At 40.2% G+C, this 16,192-nt stretch overlaps 1 protein-coding gene across 6 annotated transcripts; it reads right to left on the bottom strand.

Moving 5' to 3' along the window:
- Positions 1-9,288: 9,288 nt before the first annotated feature.
- On the bottom strand, positions 9,289-16,135 carry RPS24 (ribosomal protein S24). 6 transcript variants are annotated; one of them, XM_040071252.2, is made up of 7 exons: positions 16,050-16,134; positions 14,680-14,745; positions 13,892-14,101; positions 13,331-13,441; positions 12,469-12,485; positions 10,357-10,392; positions 9,289-9,492 (listed from the first exon to the last, which is right to left on the bottom strand). In XM_040071252.2, exons 1-5 carry the CDS (start codon positions 16,050-16,052, stop codon positions 12,480-12,482), a joined length of 396 nt encoding a protein of 131 aa, XP_039927186.1. In that variant the 5' UTR covers positions 16,053-16,134; the 3' UTR covers positions 9,289-9,492; positions 10,357-10,392; positions 12,469-12,479. The 6 variants fall into 6 exon arrangements, with proteins under 6 accessions (XP_039927186.1, XP_039927188.1, XP_058277552.1 ...); XM_058421569.1 differs by having other exon boundaries at positions 9,395-9,941; XM_040071254.2 differs by lacking the exon at positions 12,469-12,485.
- Between the last annotated feature and the right edge of the window lie 57 nt (positions 16,136-16,192).

Here is a 16,192-nt window from a genome sequence, read left to right on the forward strand (position 1 = left end):
GGGTGGAAATCCTTCCAAAGAAGGAACACAGGAAAACAAAATGGGAGTTGCCAGTTGAACCCTGAATCTGAATTCACCAGGATGGTGTAGGGTGTCACCGAGACACACAAAGCAGTCACACGCAGACAAGAGATTTTCGCAGAGGTTCTTCCCATCCAGCTCCCAGCTGAGAGAGCCGAGAGAGAAGAGCCCCTTTGTTTATTTTTTAGTTTTTATACATTTGTGGGTCTAGCAGAAGATTGGCTTTTTGGGGTTTCCACCCCTCAGCCTCAGTGGCTGGACCAATTGTCAGTTACAATTGTTTTCAGGTTAGAAATATGCAAACAAAGGACAGAGAATGAAAAACAAAGGATTTGTTTATGTTACATCTGTAGAAAAGGTAGAAAACTGCTCTTAATATTGTACAATAACTAAAAAGATCTGACTCCATTTATGAAAATCAAAAGGCTCAGAAAAACCAGGGTAACAGTAGGGTAGAGGGGTCTAGGAACTTGAAGTCAAACAGACACTGGCAACTTGGAAAGATGTTTGCTCGTGATTTCAGGCCATGTGTACTTCATGGTCATATCAATATAATATATAATGGCCCAGACTGTATTTATCTTACAGCTAAAAGGAGCAGATTTCCTGAAATTTCAGCGTGCACACATATACTCACCTGCAGTGCAGTTCAGGTAAAAAATACCCCAGCATCCTGGGATCTTTTGGTTACCCCTGTGCACACAGAGGGCTTAGAAGACAGCAGCTGATGGCAAGCACTGAACAGTCCCACTGATGACAAACTTGGGACACTTCATTTCCCTTAGCGGTCCTGGGTTGGATCCAAGGATGTAACAACTGCTAAAATCAAAAAGAACTCTTTCACTACAGTGACTCAATATACTCACTGAAAATACATAGAAAGACTGTAAACCAAAAATATTTAACATACAGGTAACATTTTAAAAACAAGTACTTATCCTACTAAGGCTTTTGCTACCATATCAAGTTTTTTAAAAGAATTTTTTCTATGTACTTCAAGCTTTAAGAGTTCAGAATTAAGATGCAAAATCAGTTATTTCAAGGTAGAACTGTGTCTCACCGCTTATTGTGCAGTAGCCAGAACAGAGTAATTTCCTGTTGAAATTGGAAATTAAATAGAAATTAAAGTATGGTTCATCTCAGAAATTCACATTGCAGACAAGTGATGGTATTGTTAGTTCCATTTTTTTTTTCTTTTTTAATCTATGTAGAGATTTCTTTTTCTAATTGGAGATCCCTAACAAATACTCTAAAAGAGACAGATAAGTGGTGACTTTTTATGTACAGACATGCCCAGAACAGGTTACCTCTCTTCAGGTGACACCTCCTTGGACAGGCAATTTCTTGTTTTCTTTTGCAGTAGTGCTTAACAACCCAGCAATGTAGCAAATAGCAGAATTTTAAAGAACTTGAGAGTTTGTGTATTTGTTTTTCTCATGTCTCGGCCTTCATTTAAATTTACAGCATCAGGGAATGTTTTTAAGTATTTTATCCATGTATCAATTATTCTCTGAAGAGGGCTTCACTGTATATCTACAATATTGCACTTGTGCAGTAAAAGAAAGCATCTGAAGAACCCTCATGAAAATACATAAAAGCCAATTATTGTGATTTGTGTTTACATTCCAGCTGTCTTCTAATGAGATTTTTTTCCATGCCATTAAAAAAAGAGAGGATAGCGCTGTCAGTTTCTGGACTCAGAGATAAAGTTCATGAAAACATTTGAGCATCTATTTTACTGAGAAATTTTCCTGAAAAGATATTAATTTAAACATACACAGGAGTGCCTTCATGAATTAAAAAATCAATTAAATAGGAGCAAGTAAATGCACAATGAGAGTGAATTCAAGCACCCATTTATAGCCATCGTTCCTTCCCAAGTCAAAGTAACTGCTCACCTTTGATGATAAACGCCCAATGTATTTCAGGGCAGCCAAAAGGACGGATCTGGCTTCCAGAGGAATTCTTCCAGACTACTAATGTTTCTACTTGACTTTGAGCAGGGGACAGATGATCAAAGGTGAGACCTTGTTACTGCCAGTATGGGAACTGCAGATTTTATGGGGTGCCTAGAGCCCTAAAGCCCCACACAGACACAAATGTCCCTGGAATGCAGTTTGCTGAGGCACCCCAGCACTGCTCAGGCATCTGCCCACACACACAGAAGAAGCTGAATGAACTCCTGTGGGAAGTGGGAGTGAATATGCCACAATAACGTACCCAAACTGCAGCCGCTGTAATAGCACAGTGAATGTTCCCGTTTCTTAGAGGGTGCCATGTGTATCAAACCATTCTCAGTCTTAATTACAAAACAAAAAAATAATATGATCCTCTTGCTGTATGTCTTTCTTTCCCCTCTCATCTGCTCTGGTGTTTTAAATACTCAAGTTTTAGTTAGAAACAGATGCCTCAGCTTTAGCATTCTCTTGTAATGGCTCAATACTCTAGGTAAGGCCAAAGTCAGAGGAAAAAGATGCTATGCTGTGCACAACTTCTGAGCAAATGGACTTGAATATTCATTAAACAACATTTAATTTAAACACCCAAACCCTAAAAGCAGCAACATATGGGCCTGCTTTATTTTACATAAGCTGAATAGGAGGTTGTGCCATTAGTTTCTGCAGACATAATGTTCATTACAAATGAAGTATGTTTTCCTTTAGGGAATGCACCACCATTTCTGTAGCGTTGTCATTCCCCCAAAAGGTTCAGTATACTTACCATATGAAGTACTATTCTTGGCAATGTGCTTCAAAATGTAAACAAAATTCCCATAGATTTTCATCGACAAGGGGAACCTGAGGCAAATTAAATTCCTTAATGAGAAACAAACAATGAAAAGAGCCCTCCCTTTCCAGTATTTTACCATATTTAAGAGACTATCTCGACTGCATAGTTTGGTACGTGGGTTTTTCCCCTACTCTTTGTGACAGATAATTTTTGCATAGCTGTGTGATACGTGGTTCTACGGTCCCCTGCTGGCTAAAGGATTACTTTGCACCACCTCTTTCAGGATCTTTTTATGTATGTGCCTGTACTGAAAAGCAAGGTATTTACTCTTGAAGTTTGTGTAGATTAAAAATGGCTGGATAAAAATATTTTGATTCCTTAGCGAGGCGCACAAAAAAAATTTTGCACCTGCTCCTGCACTTCATATCCCAAGATAGTTATTGAAGTGGTAAAGAATTGAAAAAAAAGGAAAAGAAAAAACATCTGGGAGAAGTAAGCTGAAGTAAGCAAGAGAAGCTTCACTGCATCAGAAATAATTTTGTAACTTTGCTAAATAATACAGTTAATCTAGGACTGAAGAAGTGCAGTATCTTGATACTCCTGGGAAGTCTATCTCCTTTCATCCACATAACAACAATACAAAATGCTTTACAAACTTCCCTCGACCCTGCAGACAGCAACCACAGGTTTCTGCCGGGTTTTTTGGCAGAGGTTTCAGAGGAGCACTGATGAACCACTAGGAAAGAGACTGATAAATAAATTGTTTTATATGAACTTTGTGATTATTATCATTCTTACATGGTCTATGGGAACCTAAAGATAGAAAAAGCACCTGCAAGCAGAACAAATAAAAAGCCAGTGGGTCCGTACGCATCAGGCAGCTTGAACGAAGACAAGATACTCTCTTGCTAAGCAGGCTTGTGGATTAAAGAAACCTCAGGAGTCTTTAAGGGGACAGCAAATGATCAAAGATTGAAGAACTAACTAGCTTCCCTCATTTCTAAACCATCAAAATCATCAATCACACGAAGCATTTAAAGGACAAGGTGTTTATGCTATGGGCCAATGAACTTCGCCAATGAACACAGGGATACAAGTTATAAACCTCAGAGAACCTTGCCCCTGGTTAGGCACCCAGGTACAGGAACAGCTGAGCTGTGAGACTGAAAGGGTACAAAATTATGTTTATCTGTCACTACTGACAAGAGTTAATCCCCACACGGTCTGGAATGTTCCAGTGCTCCCTCTTCACGCACAACGTACAGAAGAATAAAGTAGGAGGATTTTTTTTTAAGTACCTCGCTGTTTCAAAGGCATAAGTGCGAACATACTTCCCTACAAATACATAGAATAGACCATTTCACTTGGAAGGGAATTACAATTATCATCTTGTCCAGCGCTCTGAGTGGGTCAGGGCTGACTTTAAAGCAGGTGTGAAGAGCATTGTCCAGGGAATGGTTGGGTTGCCGTGACCATAGGAGCTCCTCACTTGTCTTCAGCAGGACAGGTTGTTCTAAGGATGCTCCCCGAGGTCTGACTGTGCAGAACATGATTGTTTCTATTGAGGACAGCTCAAATAATGATACCTAGAACTCTGGTTCCTCCCGAGGGCATTATAGCGAAGGTTTATTGGAAGACAAGGTCTTTTATACAGTGTTTCGGTACAATGGATATTATTGGTGGTTTCAGACCAACGCCCCTCAGTAAACATCTTTACCATAAACAACTTGGAAAAACACCAGGTGTCAGGAAGAAGATATCTGCAGGGATAGTTTTGGGTTCCTCTTTATGATTTCCCGGGCCCAAGCAAGAGAGTTGTGTACTTGGCTTTTCCCACAGGCTTCAAGCTACTGCCTGGAGCCTAAAATCTAATTTCTGACCACTGTCAGTTCCCATAGCAGACCGTGTTAAAACTTCTGTAAAAGTAGTTTTTAGTCCTGCATTGAGGCTTTCACCCAGGTCATCAGACACTTCATCCCAACAAAGTATCGCCAGGAGCCAAAACACTGCTGAACCAAAATAAAGTATTTTAGAGCAATCATTCACCATGCTGAGGGGAGATATATATTTTTCAAAATCACAAGTCAGAGTGACAAAACTAACAGCTAACAGACATTAACACACATGAAGATTTTCCTGTTTAATAAAAAAAAAATTAAAAAATAAATTATGCATATTGCACTTAGTGTTTAATGACAGAGGGGTTTTTTCAGCATTTCTTTGACTCTGGACAATTCAATTTCACCCTGTTTTCTGTGGTTTATGCATGAGTACAGTCCTTCAGTGCCTGTTTTTACAATCACTATGCAGTTCAATGCTAGGAATAATATATTTTCAGTCTAATTAACTCCTCAGAAAACATACAAGTTTAATATTAGTGTATGGATAGGAAGCACTTTCTCCCAGTCCTAGGTCCTTACATTATTCTTCCCTTTTGTAAAGCCCTGAAACAGGGCTTAAATCAACCTCTCTACAATAACCAGAATTGATCAATTAAAATAATTACTTAAAACATGAAATCTCTCAGTTGTCATATTTTCTAATACCCTACTACTTACCTTAAAAAAAAAAAAAAAAAAAAAAAAAGAAAAAAAAAAAAAGAGGTTAATTTCACCTCTTGTCTGTGGCAGGATCCATCACACTATGAAGAGAACAGGGAAACAAGCTATGCAAGAACTATTGACCAACATTTTAAAAATTCAACTGTTTCCACTATTTTAATTGAAAAATATTAAGCTGTTTTGATTGTTATTTTTACATTGGCTGTTAAACCAGACGAAAAGCATTAAAAAAGCAAAGTGTCAGTCCCAATTTCTACTTACAGCCAACGCTGTGCAGGATATGGATTTGAGGTCATCTGTCACAGAAAAGTTTTATTATCAGTGATTGAAACCTGTTATCAAATCAACACAAATGATGCCTGGCTTAACAAACAGGCTAGCAAAAATTGACAGAAAATGATAGCAGGGTAGCAGCTCCAGTACAATCAAATCAGATCATCATGAAAGGCAGTGAAGCATGTTTCTCCTAATGGGGGTCAGTGTGCAGCCTGGCCAACTTCATTAAATAACAGCTGTATTTTAACCCAATGAACACAAGTACAAACTGTTACCATCCACCCCAGTGAAGCTTTGCTCACCATTTTTGCTGGTTGTGCCACATCTACTATATTAAGAGAAGGCAGAGGTGCTCTGAATCCCCTGCACATTACTTGACTTTACCCAAGATCTCCACATATGAACAGCAGCCACCGAAAGAAGATGGAGCTTTGTCAGAACTAGTGGTTGCCAAAGGCCAGCTCCTGAAAATCACAGTTACCTTCTATGACACAGGATGCAGCCACTTCTGCAGCTGTTTCATTAGCCACAGCCTTTACAGAGAGGAATAAATGAAGAGGAAACTTACAGAATTCAAGATGTGGACAAAATTCTGCAGGGAATATTTTTAAGACACAACTAGAATTCAAAAATGTTAGCAACACACCCAAGTTTCCATTTAATCCCTTCATAATAAAGGTGTCCAAAGACATGAATGTACTTGGATGAGCCTGCTCCTGACACTGATTTGTAAAGTTTACTTAAACCTTTTACATCTTAGATGCATTACAACAAATATGTTCATAGAAATAATTTAATCTTATTGCTGTTCTTTTAGGGACATTGATGAACAAAAGAAATTTTTGCCACCTGTATTGGAAAATTCACCTGTTCAGATGAAATTTTGCCAGCTTTCATAGAAAAAATAACTAGTCTTGTCTCTTAGCAGTATCAAAATTCCCATTCAAAAAAAGGCTCACTAGATCTTGTTTTGCTCAAGAAGCAGCACATGAGCAGGAAGCATTCACAACAGGAATTTCAAACTTATTGTATGAATGTAGTATCATCAACAGCTGCTACTGGACAGTGTTCTATTTCTTCTGTGTAAGAAACCAATGACATTGAAATTCATTTTTATAGGAACTGACCAGAATAATAAGTTAGTGACCTACATACTTCAGTCCTTAAATGACACGTTTTCTATCAATAGGAAGAACCCACATTGCCCATTCAGCTGACCCTTGGTACTGCAATCCTCTCAAAGCATACTATGCCTCATTTATTTCAAGCCACTGTTGGTATAAGCTTTATTTCTTCCCCTCAGTATTTGTTCTCAAATGTGTTACAATCTGGTCCCTAGATAAACCACCTCACTGCACCCAGGTGGTGCCAAATTTTGCCATCTTTCATCCTTTTCAAAGCTCTCTTTTTCTGTGCAGCCAGGACAGTAATCTCTGCTCGTCCCACCAGACTCTGCATCACTGCTCTTACTGGGCCTGCTATACAACTCTGAGTCTTTCCAACAGGAAAACACCATCATCTTCTGTGTGTGCAACTCCAACAAGCCCTAGCCATTGTAAATGGTGATTAATACACGTCTTTCCACATATATGTATTTGAGATTGCTCGCCACCAGATTTAGAAGTTGTTCTCCAAAATTCCTTCATCTTCCAATCTGGATTCCAGACTGTCGTTAAATAGATAAAATTCTTGAAATACGGGGGCCAGGCCAAGCAGGCAACAGTGACTAAACTACTACCTGTAAATTATGGGATGTGCCAAGATCAGCAGGAAATAAAAGGGTTCCTTCAGCACACAGTCAGGAAAAAAGTGAAGATTCCTGTTCCACTTATTTGTTTTACCTCCCACAGGAAAGGGGATTAACATAGTGTTCACAGCACGACACGTGCATTAAACCTCTGAATTACAGAACACCTGCTACACCTTGCTTAGACAGGAGTACAGAGGGAAAACATTGGCAGTGCAAGCCTCACATGAAGACCTGTGTACAACTCCCAACTGCTGAAGCAAGAAGATTCCAGTGATAGCTTTTCAGTTGTTTGATATTTTCCAGGTAGAATGACAGGAGAAAAGGACAGCCCTGTCAACACACAATGCTGCAGAACAGGGGGGAAAACTCCAATACCCTGATGTGATTTGATCAGTTACTTCTAAATCCATGTCACTTTGACTCCTTCCCTAATTTTTGTGTTTATTGCCTCACATTACAAGATGAGAGGACAGCTTATGGATGGTTATAACCTCACCATTATAACCTAACCATGCAAGAGTCAATTGTTCTATGGATTTACTATATGGTTTTTGCTGTCAATCTTCAATCAAAATAGGGCATCAAATACCAATATGGCACCAAGCTGGAACTATTTCAATCCATCTGCTTTGCAGTTACTGTACTGTACTGGAACAGTATTGTTTACTATGTAAATGCCAAACATCAATCCTACACAAGCACTTTATGCCACATACCTTTATGCAAACACTTATTTATAGATCCTTTCTTGATTGCAGGCTTTTCAGAAGCCTCCTAAGGTAAGGAGGCTTCTGAAAAGAGCAACTAGAATTTGTGCCAGCACTCTACAGCTTTCAAGTAGTAAACATTTGGAAAACACTAACTCTGTGGTCTTCACTGAAACAGATGGTTTCCATTGAATTCAAACCAAGAGTGAAAGAAGCGTATCACTTCAAGTCTCGGCTCCTCTACACATATTTTTAATGCACATTTTCAAAGAAATTGACCTCTTTGGCAGGGGACAATTTGGCCTCCTTTCAGCCTGTTCTATGAAAAGTTGCTGCATATCTTCCTTGTATTTGTATTGCTGTGTGCACACCACCCCCTAGTGATTGTCCAATTACACTAAATAGTGTCACTCCTCTCTCCTTTCATGCTGGACATTATATATGGGAAGGGTTTACTGCAGCACCGCAGCTATGAGCTGTACAGCTACCAGTGCGATGCTGCTGAACACAGCAGCAACACCACTAGTTCAAGACTCGGACTAAAGGTCCTACAAGAGGCATTAAGGGCTTCATCTATACTTAGCAGATCTTGTACAACATCCCCTTTGGAACCTCTAACAACTCCTAGCTGTGGTAGTGCTGGTTTTCTCCTTCAAACACTAAAGCACATTACCTGTCTTACACTGTGCTGCCAGTACAAAGGTAGCACAATTCAAAAATACTGCATTGAGGTAAAAAAGTCAGAGCCCTATTCAACACAGTTGCTAGAGCTGCCCAGTCTGTTTCAGTCCCATTTGAAGTACAGAATTTCTGCTTTCCATATTCCTCAAAACACCTGGAGCAGACTGCCCACACTTCTATCTTAAATGGCTTCTTTAACACTACCAGATGAAAAATTAGGGGCACGCCACACAGCTTGCAGGCCAGAGATCCCAGAGCCTGTCCTGACAACTCAGGAACAAAACAGGAATCATTCCTAATGCCTTCATCAGCAAAAATCTAAACTGTGGAGGTAGGCAGCTCTGAGTGTCTCTGTCTGCATATGTCTCTCATGTCTGCACGTTCTCCCTTCTATTGTGTTCTCCAGGTCTATATAAAACAGGCAGCCAAACAAAAGGACTTTCCAAACCACAGTTTGAACAAAAGCATGTCTACCTCCAACACTGCCTGCTTGGAATTAGCTCCTACTACTACCTGTGGGAAGCTGTGATTCACTTCAAATTGATACTCAAAACAAGAATTGTTTAATTATGAAAAGATTTTAATCCAGTGCCAACAGTACACCTATACTGAATTTCTCAAACTTTACAAGATGGTAGCTTTTTAATCAAAATTACAAGGCAAACCAGTATTTTACTGACAATAGTTTATTTGATGTTAAAGTCAGATGAGCAGCCTCTGCTTTCCAGAGTAATTAATTCTACACTTCTTCGTAGAAAGATGTTGCCTGTAAAGAAAAAAAAAATAGATCACTGACACAAAATTAAAAGAATTTTTACACTTGTACTTTAATAAAGCCTGAAAAACTGTTTCTCAGACAAGTCAGGTGAACCACACTGCTCTTCTTGTAAGAGCATAAAGGTCAAAATTTCCCAGCACTGCCATGGCAATAAATGAGCCTAAATAACAGTAATTTTGTAGAAGAGATCAAAAAGCTATGACTGCTTCGACAACTTTCTGTTTAAGACATTACACTCACTGTATCAGCTCTCAGACAGACTGGTTAAGTTCCTTCCAACTGAGTCACTCAAACCATTTGTAATAAAACCAGATGTTTTTCTGGAGCAGTTATTGACCACAGCACTTAGGTTTCTCCAGCAAAGATATAAAAATGCAGTCTGACTCGTCTGTAAGAGTATCCTTTTTGTTTGTAAGTATTTTACTTGAAATGAGTACCTGTAAGAAAACAACATACATCTGTTCCAAAAATAGGTATCATGCTACTTTAATCTATTTTAAACAGTAAAACTTAAATGTCTATCCTCTCTTTAGCATACCTACAAATGAAAAATATAAGCCTTGTTTACAGGGAGACTAAACAGTCAACTACCTTAGTAACAGTAAATCTGAAGTACCTGATGTATTATTTCAGTCTTTATACTAATCAGGTATTTCAGGCAAGTCAAAGTCACATAAGCTACCAACTCTGTAATAAGTTCAAAAGTGATCTGTAAATATTCTTAGTCTTAAAATCTCGCGGAGTTCTGTGTCTACACAAGTATCAGAGTCTTTGTACAAATCAGCCTCAGACTTGTTATCATAATAACAGCACTGCTGAATCCCACCCTTACAAAGCATTCTGAAGGCATACCTGTTATCCATTTTCCAACCAAAGAAGGTTCATTTACTGAAAAACAGAAAGCATCAATTAGTAAGAATTTTATCGACATTCTACTACTGTAGAAAATTGAGCTTTGAGGATTTTTACTGACACTCACAACATGCTTTTTTCAATTAACCACATTGAAATGTGACAGGAAACCCTTGAAAGTTTTGACAGCTGCAGAGACTGAAGACTCAGATTTCACTTACTCCCTTAAACTCAACAGCTATTTAGAACTTAACTAATGCTCAGAATACTGTTCAATTGCACCTACAGGCTACAATGGCTGAAAAGCGCTTATCCATCTACACTTTTGTTTGACAGCCTCACCTGTCAAAGGCTGTCACAGCTACAGCTGTGACATTAAAAGAGAGGCTGGGGTGGGTTTTTTTGCATTTCAGTATTGCTGTTTTAAATGCAAAGACCAGGTGAGGCACATCCACATATACTTGCTGCAAATTTTAGCAAGCTCAGCAACTCTAGAGCCACAGAATGTATTAAATAACACAAAATATTTTAAAATACTTCTCTTGAAACTGCAGGGAAAACAGAATGGGAATTCTAAAGGAGTGAGAAGTGAAAGGAAGCATCAAAGAAAACTTAACAAGACATCAGCATAGTTATGTCTGAGTTTTTCATGACTACAACATAGGTAACTTTTAGAACAATATACACTTGCCTGAACATTTCTCAGAATCAAGTACTGACACATTTACAAGATAAAATAATTCTCACAGATTCTGTAGGCGGACTCAAAAACGTATACCAGGGCTCCTATTAAAAATTCCTCCACATAGCTGTGATAAGGATGATGAACCATACCACATCATGATCTCTGAATTTGCATTTCTGAAGACAAAGCTTAGTGTATTTCACATATGTTTTTCTATAATGCAGCACAGAATTCTTCTGAAGTAAGTTGTTCAGAAGTACACAAAATAATTTCTTTAGTGACAACACAAAGATGAACTAATCTAGCAAACAAGTCACATCTAACCCATGCATACTTATCAAGTGAAAGATCATTTTAAAAGACATCAAACTACCTCTAATCAAAACCACAGTTCACCTACTATTAAGACTGCACTTGATAAGCAATAAGTTTGATAAGCACTTTGATACAGAAGTCATTTCTCCAACATAATTACCATCAGGCATGATCCTTGCCTTCAATTTCTGAACTACTGATATGTTTTAAAAGCAGTTCTATGAACTGGACACCATAAATAATTCAACTGAGTCATTTGATCACTTTCATTAATACTCAACAACAGCTATCTTCAGGTGCAAAAGTCTTAAAAGGAAGAAGTTCCTCCATACTGCTGGGATTGGTGCAACAAGAAATGACTCCTTTGCCATCGACAGAAGTGTGTACATTAGGTGTTACTACTATACCAAATGCTAATTTTGTGTCCTAAACCACTGTAGGACTTCATGATTAAAACAGCTTTAAAGCACAAAGAAGAAGGCTCCTAATATTTACTTGTAGAGCAGTTCCCTGATCTAATCACTGTCAGTAACACTGGTTCCTTTCCATCCAGGGATAACAAGAACTTCACTTCCACACTAACTACAATATCTCATTTCACCGAGACTTCCAATTCGACTGTAATTTGCATCTTCACTCTTAACTTGGAATACTGCAGGGCAATAGTTAAATACAGTTTAATACTGACAACTGTGCCATTTCCAAGTACCATCTCAAATGCACCAAGTGTGATGTGACGTAGCTTTCATGTACACCACTACTTTCACACAATGGTCAGGTTACACATGCAACTGCACTGTACTACTTTGAATCAGATCCCGCAGTGACTGAATCAATGCCTCAAGTCAACAACGTTGGGTTTCTCGGATTTTTTCTCACGGGGAATTATTTTAAAGTTGATTCACTAGTTTCAAGAAGTTTGGTTTGCTAGTAGCCAAATTTTCCTTCCAAGTCACATGAATAAAATTCATTATGTAATTAAGTGAACCCTCACACCGCAGATCTAGATTTAAATCAAACGTGCATGCAAGGCAGTACAGTGCTCCAAAAAAGGACAGACACATTTCAGTGATGTATAATTCAGGCACCAAATCCATGCTCATTTCCAGTACCTGCAGATACTTCATTTCTGATGGAGAGTTCCAAGAAAGTAAGAAAAAAGCAAAAGTGAAGATTACTAAAGTTCAAGATATCAAGGTATTTTCACAGCTACAGAACTAAGCATCAAAACCCATTACCCTCTCTCCCCTTGTTAAAACACCTGAAAAAACCCCACTTGCCTGCACAGCTTATTCAATACTTCTCAGAAGATGAAACACTGATGGAAAGTGACGGGCTTCCCACCCAGCCAATTCCTCAGCTTTGGTTCTGTTTCATGATAGAGGAAATCTGCCTCCCTCCAACCTGCTTGTATCAGGTCCTAGAAGGGCTGCATCAGTCTAGCCTCACCAGAGAAAGAATCCCCTACCTTGGGAATCAGCCCCTCAAACCCCAAAGTATTCTACCTTATTTCTATTTACTCGCTGTCCTCACTGCCTACACCACACATCCTTAACAAACTTACCTTGGCAAGTAACACCATACCAACAGTAACTTGGTGGAGTAAGCATTAGTTTAGGCAGCCTAAGTAATAAGCATGAAGATTATCTATGTGTGTATTGCGAGACTGAGTTATGTGATTAGAGCAATACTATTAGATTTAGGAAATTTAACTTTAGCTCAAGTGACACATAGGAGGAGGAAGAGTAATTTAGGAAGCATTGTTTCATGTCATATCAGCTAGGCTGGCAGCAGTGAGGAGCAAATCTAAGCTACTGAGCTGATGACAAGCTATACAACACACACTTTACCTTCTGTTATCCAGTAGAACAGGTGAAAAAATGGAAGAAAAACAATGTTATTCTGTTGAAGTATTCCTAATCAAGATTTCAAAGGCATATGCTCATTCTAGCTTAAAAGATATTTTCATCCTACCTTCTTGCCAGCACCAACATTTGCCTTGGCTGTGCCCCTGACTTTCTTCATTCTGTTCTTACGCTCTTTTCGCTGCTTCCTGGAAGTCTTTTTCTTTTCATACAAGCCGTGCTATCAAAAACAGTTGAAATTGCTTTTAACACTGTTTCTTCCACTAACAACTTTTGAATTTAAGTTCTGATTTCTGAAAAGTTCAAATGCAGTTTAAACTTGAAATACTAACTAAATAGCAAGATCATTAATTAATGAATGATTCAACACAAAACATAAACACTGAAGTAACACACAGATCAGCCCCATTTCTTATGTTTATTCTAGACCTCTATTCGTGTTTTGTTAAAAGTTACTGCTAAATAGCTCTGGTATTATCAGTTTTGCCCTCCCAATTCCTTTTAATAGAGAATAAAAACACACAGCCTATTTTATAAATGCAGAAGTCCACATGTGCTATTTTAGGATCTCACACTCAACTGTACTTTCACAAAACTTTACACACACAAATCCTGAGTAACTGAACACTTCCAACCTATCCTGCTTTCAGGATACCAGAAAACAACATACCCTGGCAAGCCTGTGCTTTGGTTCATTTTTCTTTGCATAGTCCAGGGAATCATAGATCATGCCAAAACCGGTTGTCTTGCCACCACCAAAGTGAGTTCTGAAGCCAAAGACGAAAATTACATCAGGGGTTGTCTTGTACATTTTTGCCAGCTTTTCCCTGATTTCTGTTTTGGGGACTGTGGCCTTCCCAGGATGAAGAACATCAATGACCTAAGAAAGAATTTTAACAAGTTGATAAAAGGTCAATATCCAGTACATAGCCCCACCAGGTGCTACAGTCCCACCATGAGCTCAATTCCCAAACTAAGAATTTTAAACCCACTTTAAAACTAAACCCACTTTAGCAGCAGAAACTATTAATCATTTGATAGAAAAACATTCAAAAGTTTCTTGTTTCACTGAGTCATTTATAATGAAAAATATCTTTAAAATCCTTAAATCCAATAGTAAATTCAGTCCTGTCAAGTGTCTCAACAGCACTAAGCCGTGTCTTTAAAACACCTCCAGAGAGGATGACTTAACCACTTCCCAGGGCAGCCCATTCCAATGATTATTAAGCATTAAGCATTTTGGTGCAGAGATTTTCGCCAACATCCAGTCTGAAGCTGGTATAACTTCACCATCAAGATTTACCTTGAGCATACATCTACACATTTAAAACCATATGCTCTTACAATTCTTAATTTAGGAACCCTGGAGATTTTAAGGGCCCCATGTTTATAGTAGTTAAACCTTCTTCCAGCTCAGAATCGCCAAACAAATAAATGCAATTTTCTGTAGTCTTTTACCATCTGCTTGCGCTGCAGAAGTCTGTTGGTCATGAACTTCCTGGTTCTGATGGTCACTGTGTCATTCTACAAGAGAAAACATCAAATAAAACAAAACAATAGCACATGCATAAATAATGCATGGTACTGCAACAGCCAGCCTCAGATACTGACAGTGAGCTCATAACCGAAGTGAGCTGGTCTTGGGCTACAGAAAACAGCGTTAGGTGATACAGTGAGAAACTGACAAACTCACTCCCAGTTTCCAAACACCACAGCAACATACGCATCTTCACTACCATGAAAAGATGAAGCAGCTTTTAGTAAAAGATCTGCATCTCAATCCCAAGCACTATAACAATACAACAGAAGCTTCCTCCTAAGCACAAATGTTACCTACCACCTCTATGGCTTCCCACCGCTAAGGACAAGGGAGCACCCAAGATTCCTGGATGCTCCTAGTTGAGAGGAAAAACAGGGCAGTGGATCCACAAAAGCTTACCAAGTTTTTTCAGTAAATTACACACTTGGCATGGTACTTGGTGTGTTAGTACCTGACCGAAGAGTAAGGGCACCGCAGTGGGTGGGGTAAAGGGCAGGGTGACAGGGAAGTGAGGATATGAAAGAGAGCGGGTGACCATGCTCTGGAAGAGTAAAGAAGCTCTTCCTGATGTTCAGGTGAATTTCCTGTGCCTGTGCATCAGTTTCTTGCCCTTGCCACTAAGAAGAACCTGGCTCCATCCTCTGATACCTTCCTTCAAATGCTGATAAACACTGACAAGGTCGCCTTTCTGTCTTCTCTACTTGAGCTGAAGACATTCAGCTCTCTCAGCGTTTCCTCATAAGAGAAATGCTCCAGTCCCCCGGTCATCCCCACTGCCCTCCACTGGAACTGTTCCAGGAGCTTCACGTCTGTCATGGACTGAGAAACGTCAAACCTGGACACTACGCTCCAGGTACAGCCTCACCAGAGCTGAGAAAAAGAGATCTTCCTACCGCAATGAGGAATTCTTTCTCTACACCCACTCGCCACTATTTCCACAACGCTTTCAGACAGGAGCAGCAATGATAAACGCGGGTATAACCCAGGGCAGCCCCCCAGCACCCCCAGAGCAGCAGCCCGCTGGCGCCGCACTCTCAGAGCCCGGGGCCGCTCTGACCGGGCACGGACACGGCGCGGCCGAACACACGGCGCGGCCCTCACCCCGCGGCTCGCTGCTACCAGCGGGCACGGGACAGCCCTGCCGCAGGAGCCCGGGCTCGGTGTCCGCCATAGCCCCGCGGGCGGGTGCGGACGGGCCGGGCCGGCGGGGCGCGGCGGGGCGGGGGCGCGGCGGGGCCCGGATGGCGGCGGCGCGGGGCGGATGGCGGGGCCCGGCCCGGGCACTCACCATGGCGGCGGCGGCGGCTCCTGCGACCGGAAGAGAAAAGGATCGGTGCCGTCCCGCGGCCAATCATATGGCGGCGCGGGGCCCTTCCTGCCGGGGCGGGGTTGTGCGTGGCGCCGTCGTTTCCGGAGCCGGCAGGATTTAGC

Source organism: Hirundo rustica, chromosome 8 (genome assembly GCF_015227805.2).
Source record: "Hirundo rustica isolate bHirRus1 chromosome 8, bHirRus1.pri.v3, whole genome shotgun sequence".
Taxonomy (NCBI): Eukaryota; Metazoa; Chordata; class Aves; order Passeriformes; family Hirundinidae; genus Hirundo; species Hirundo rustica.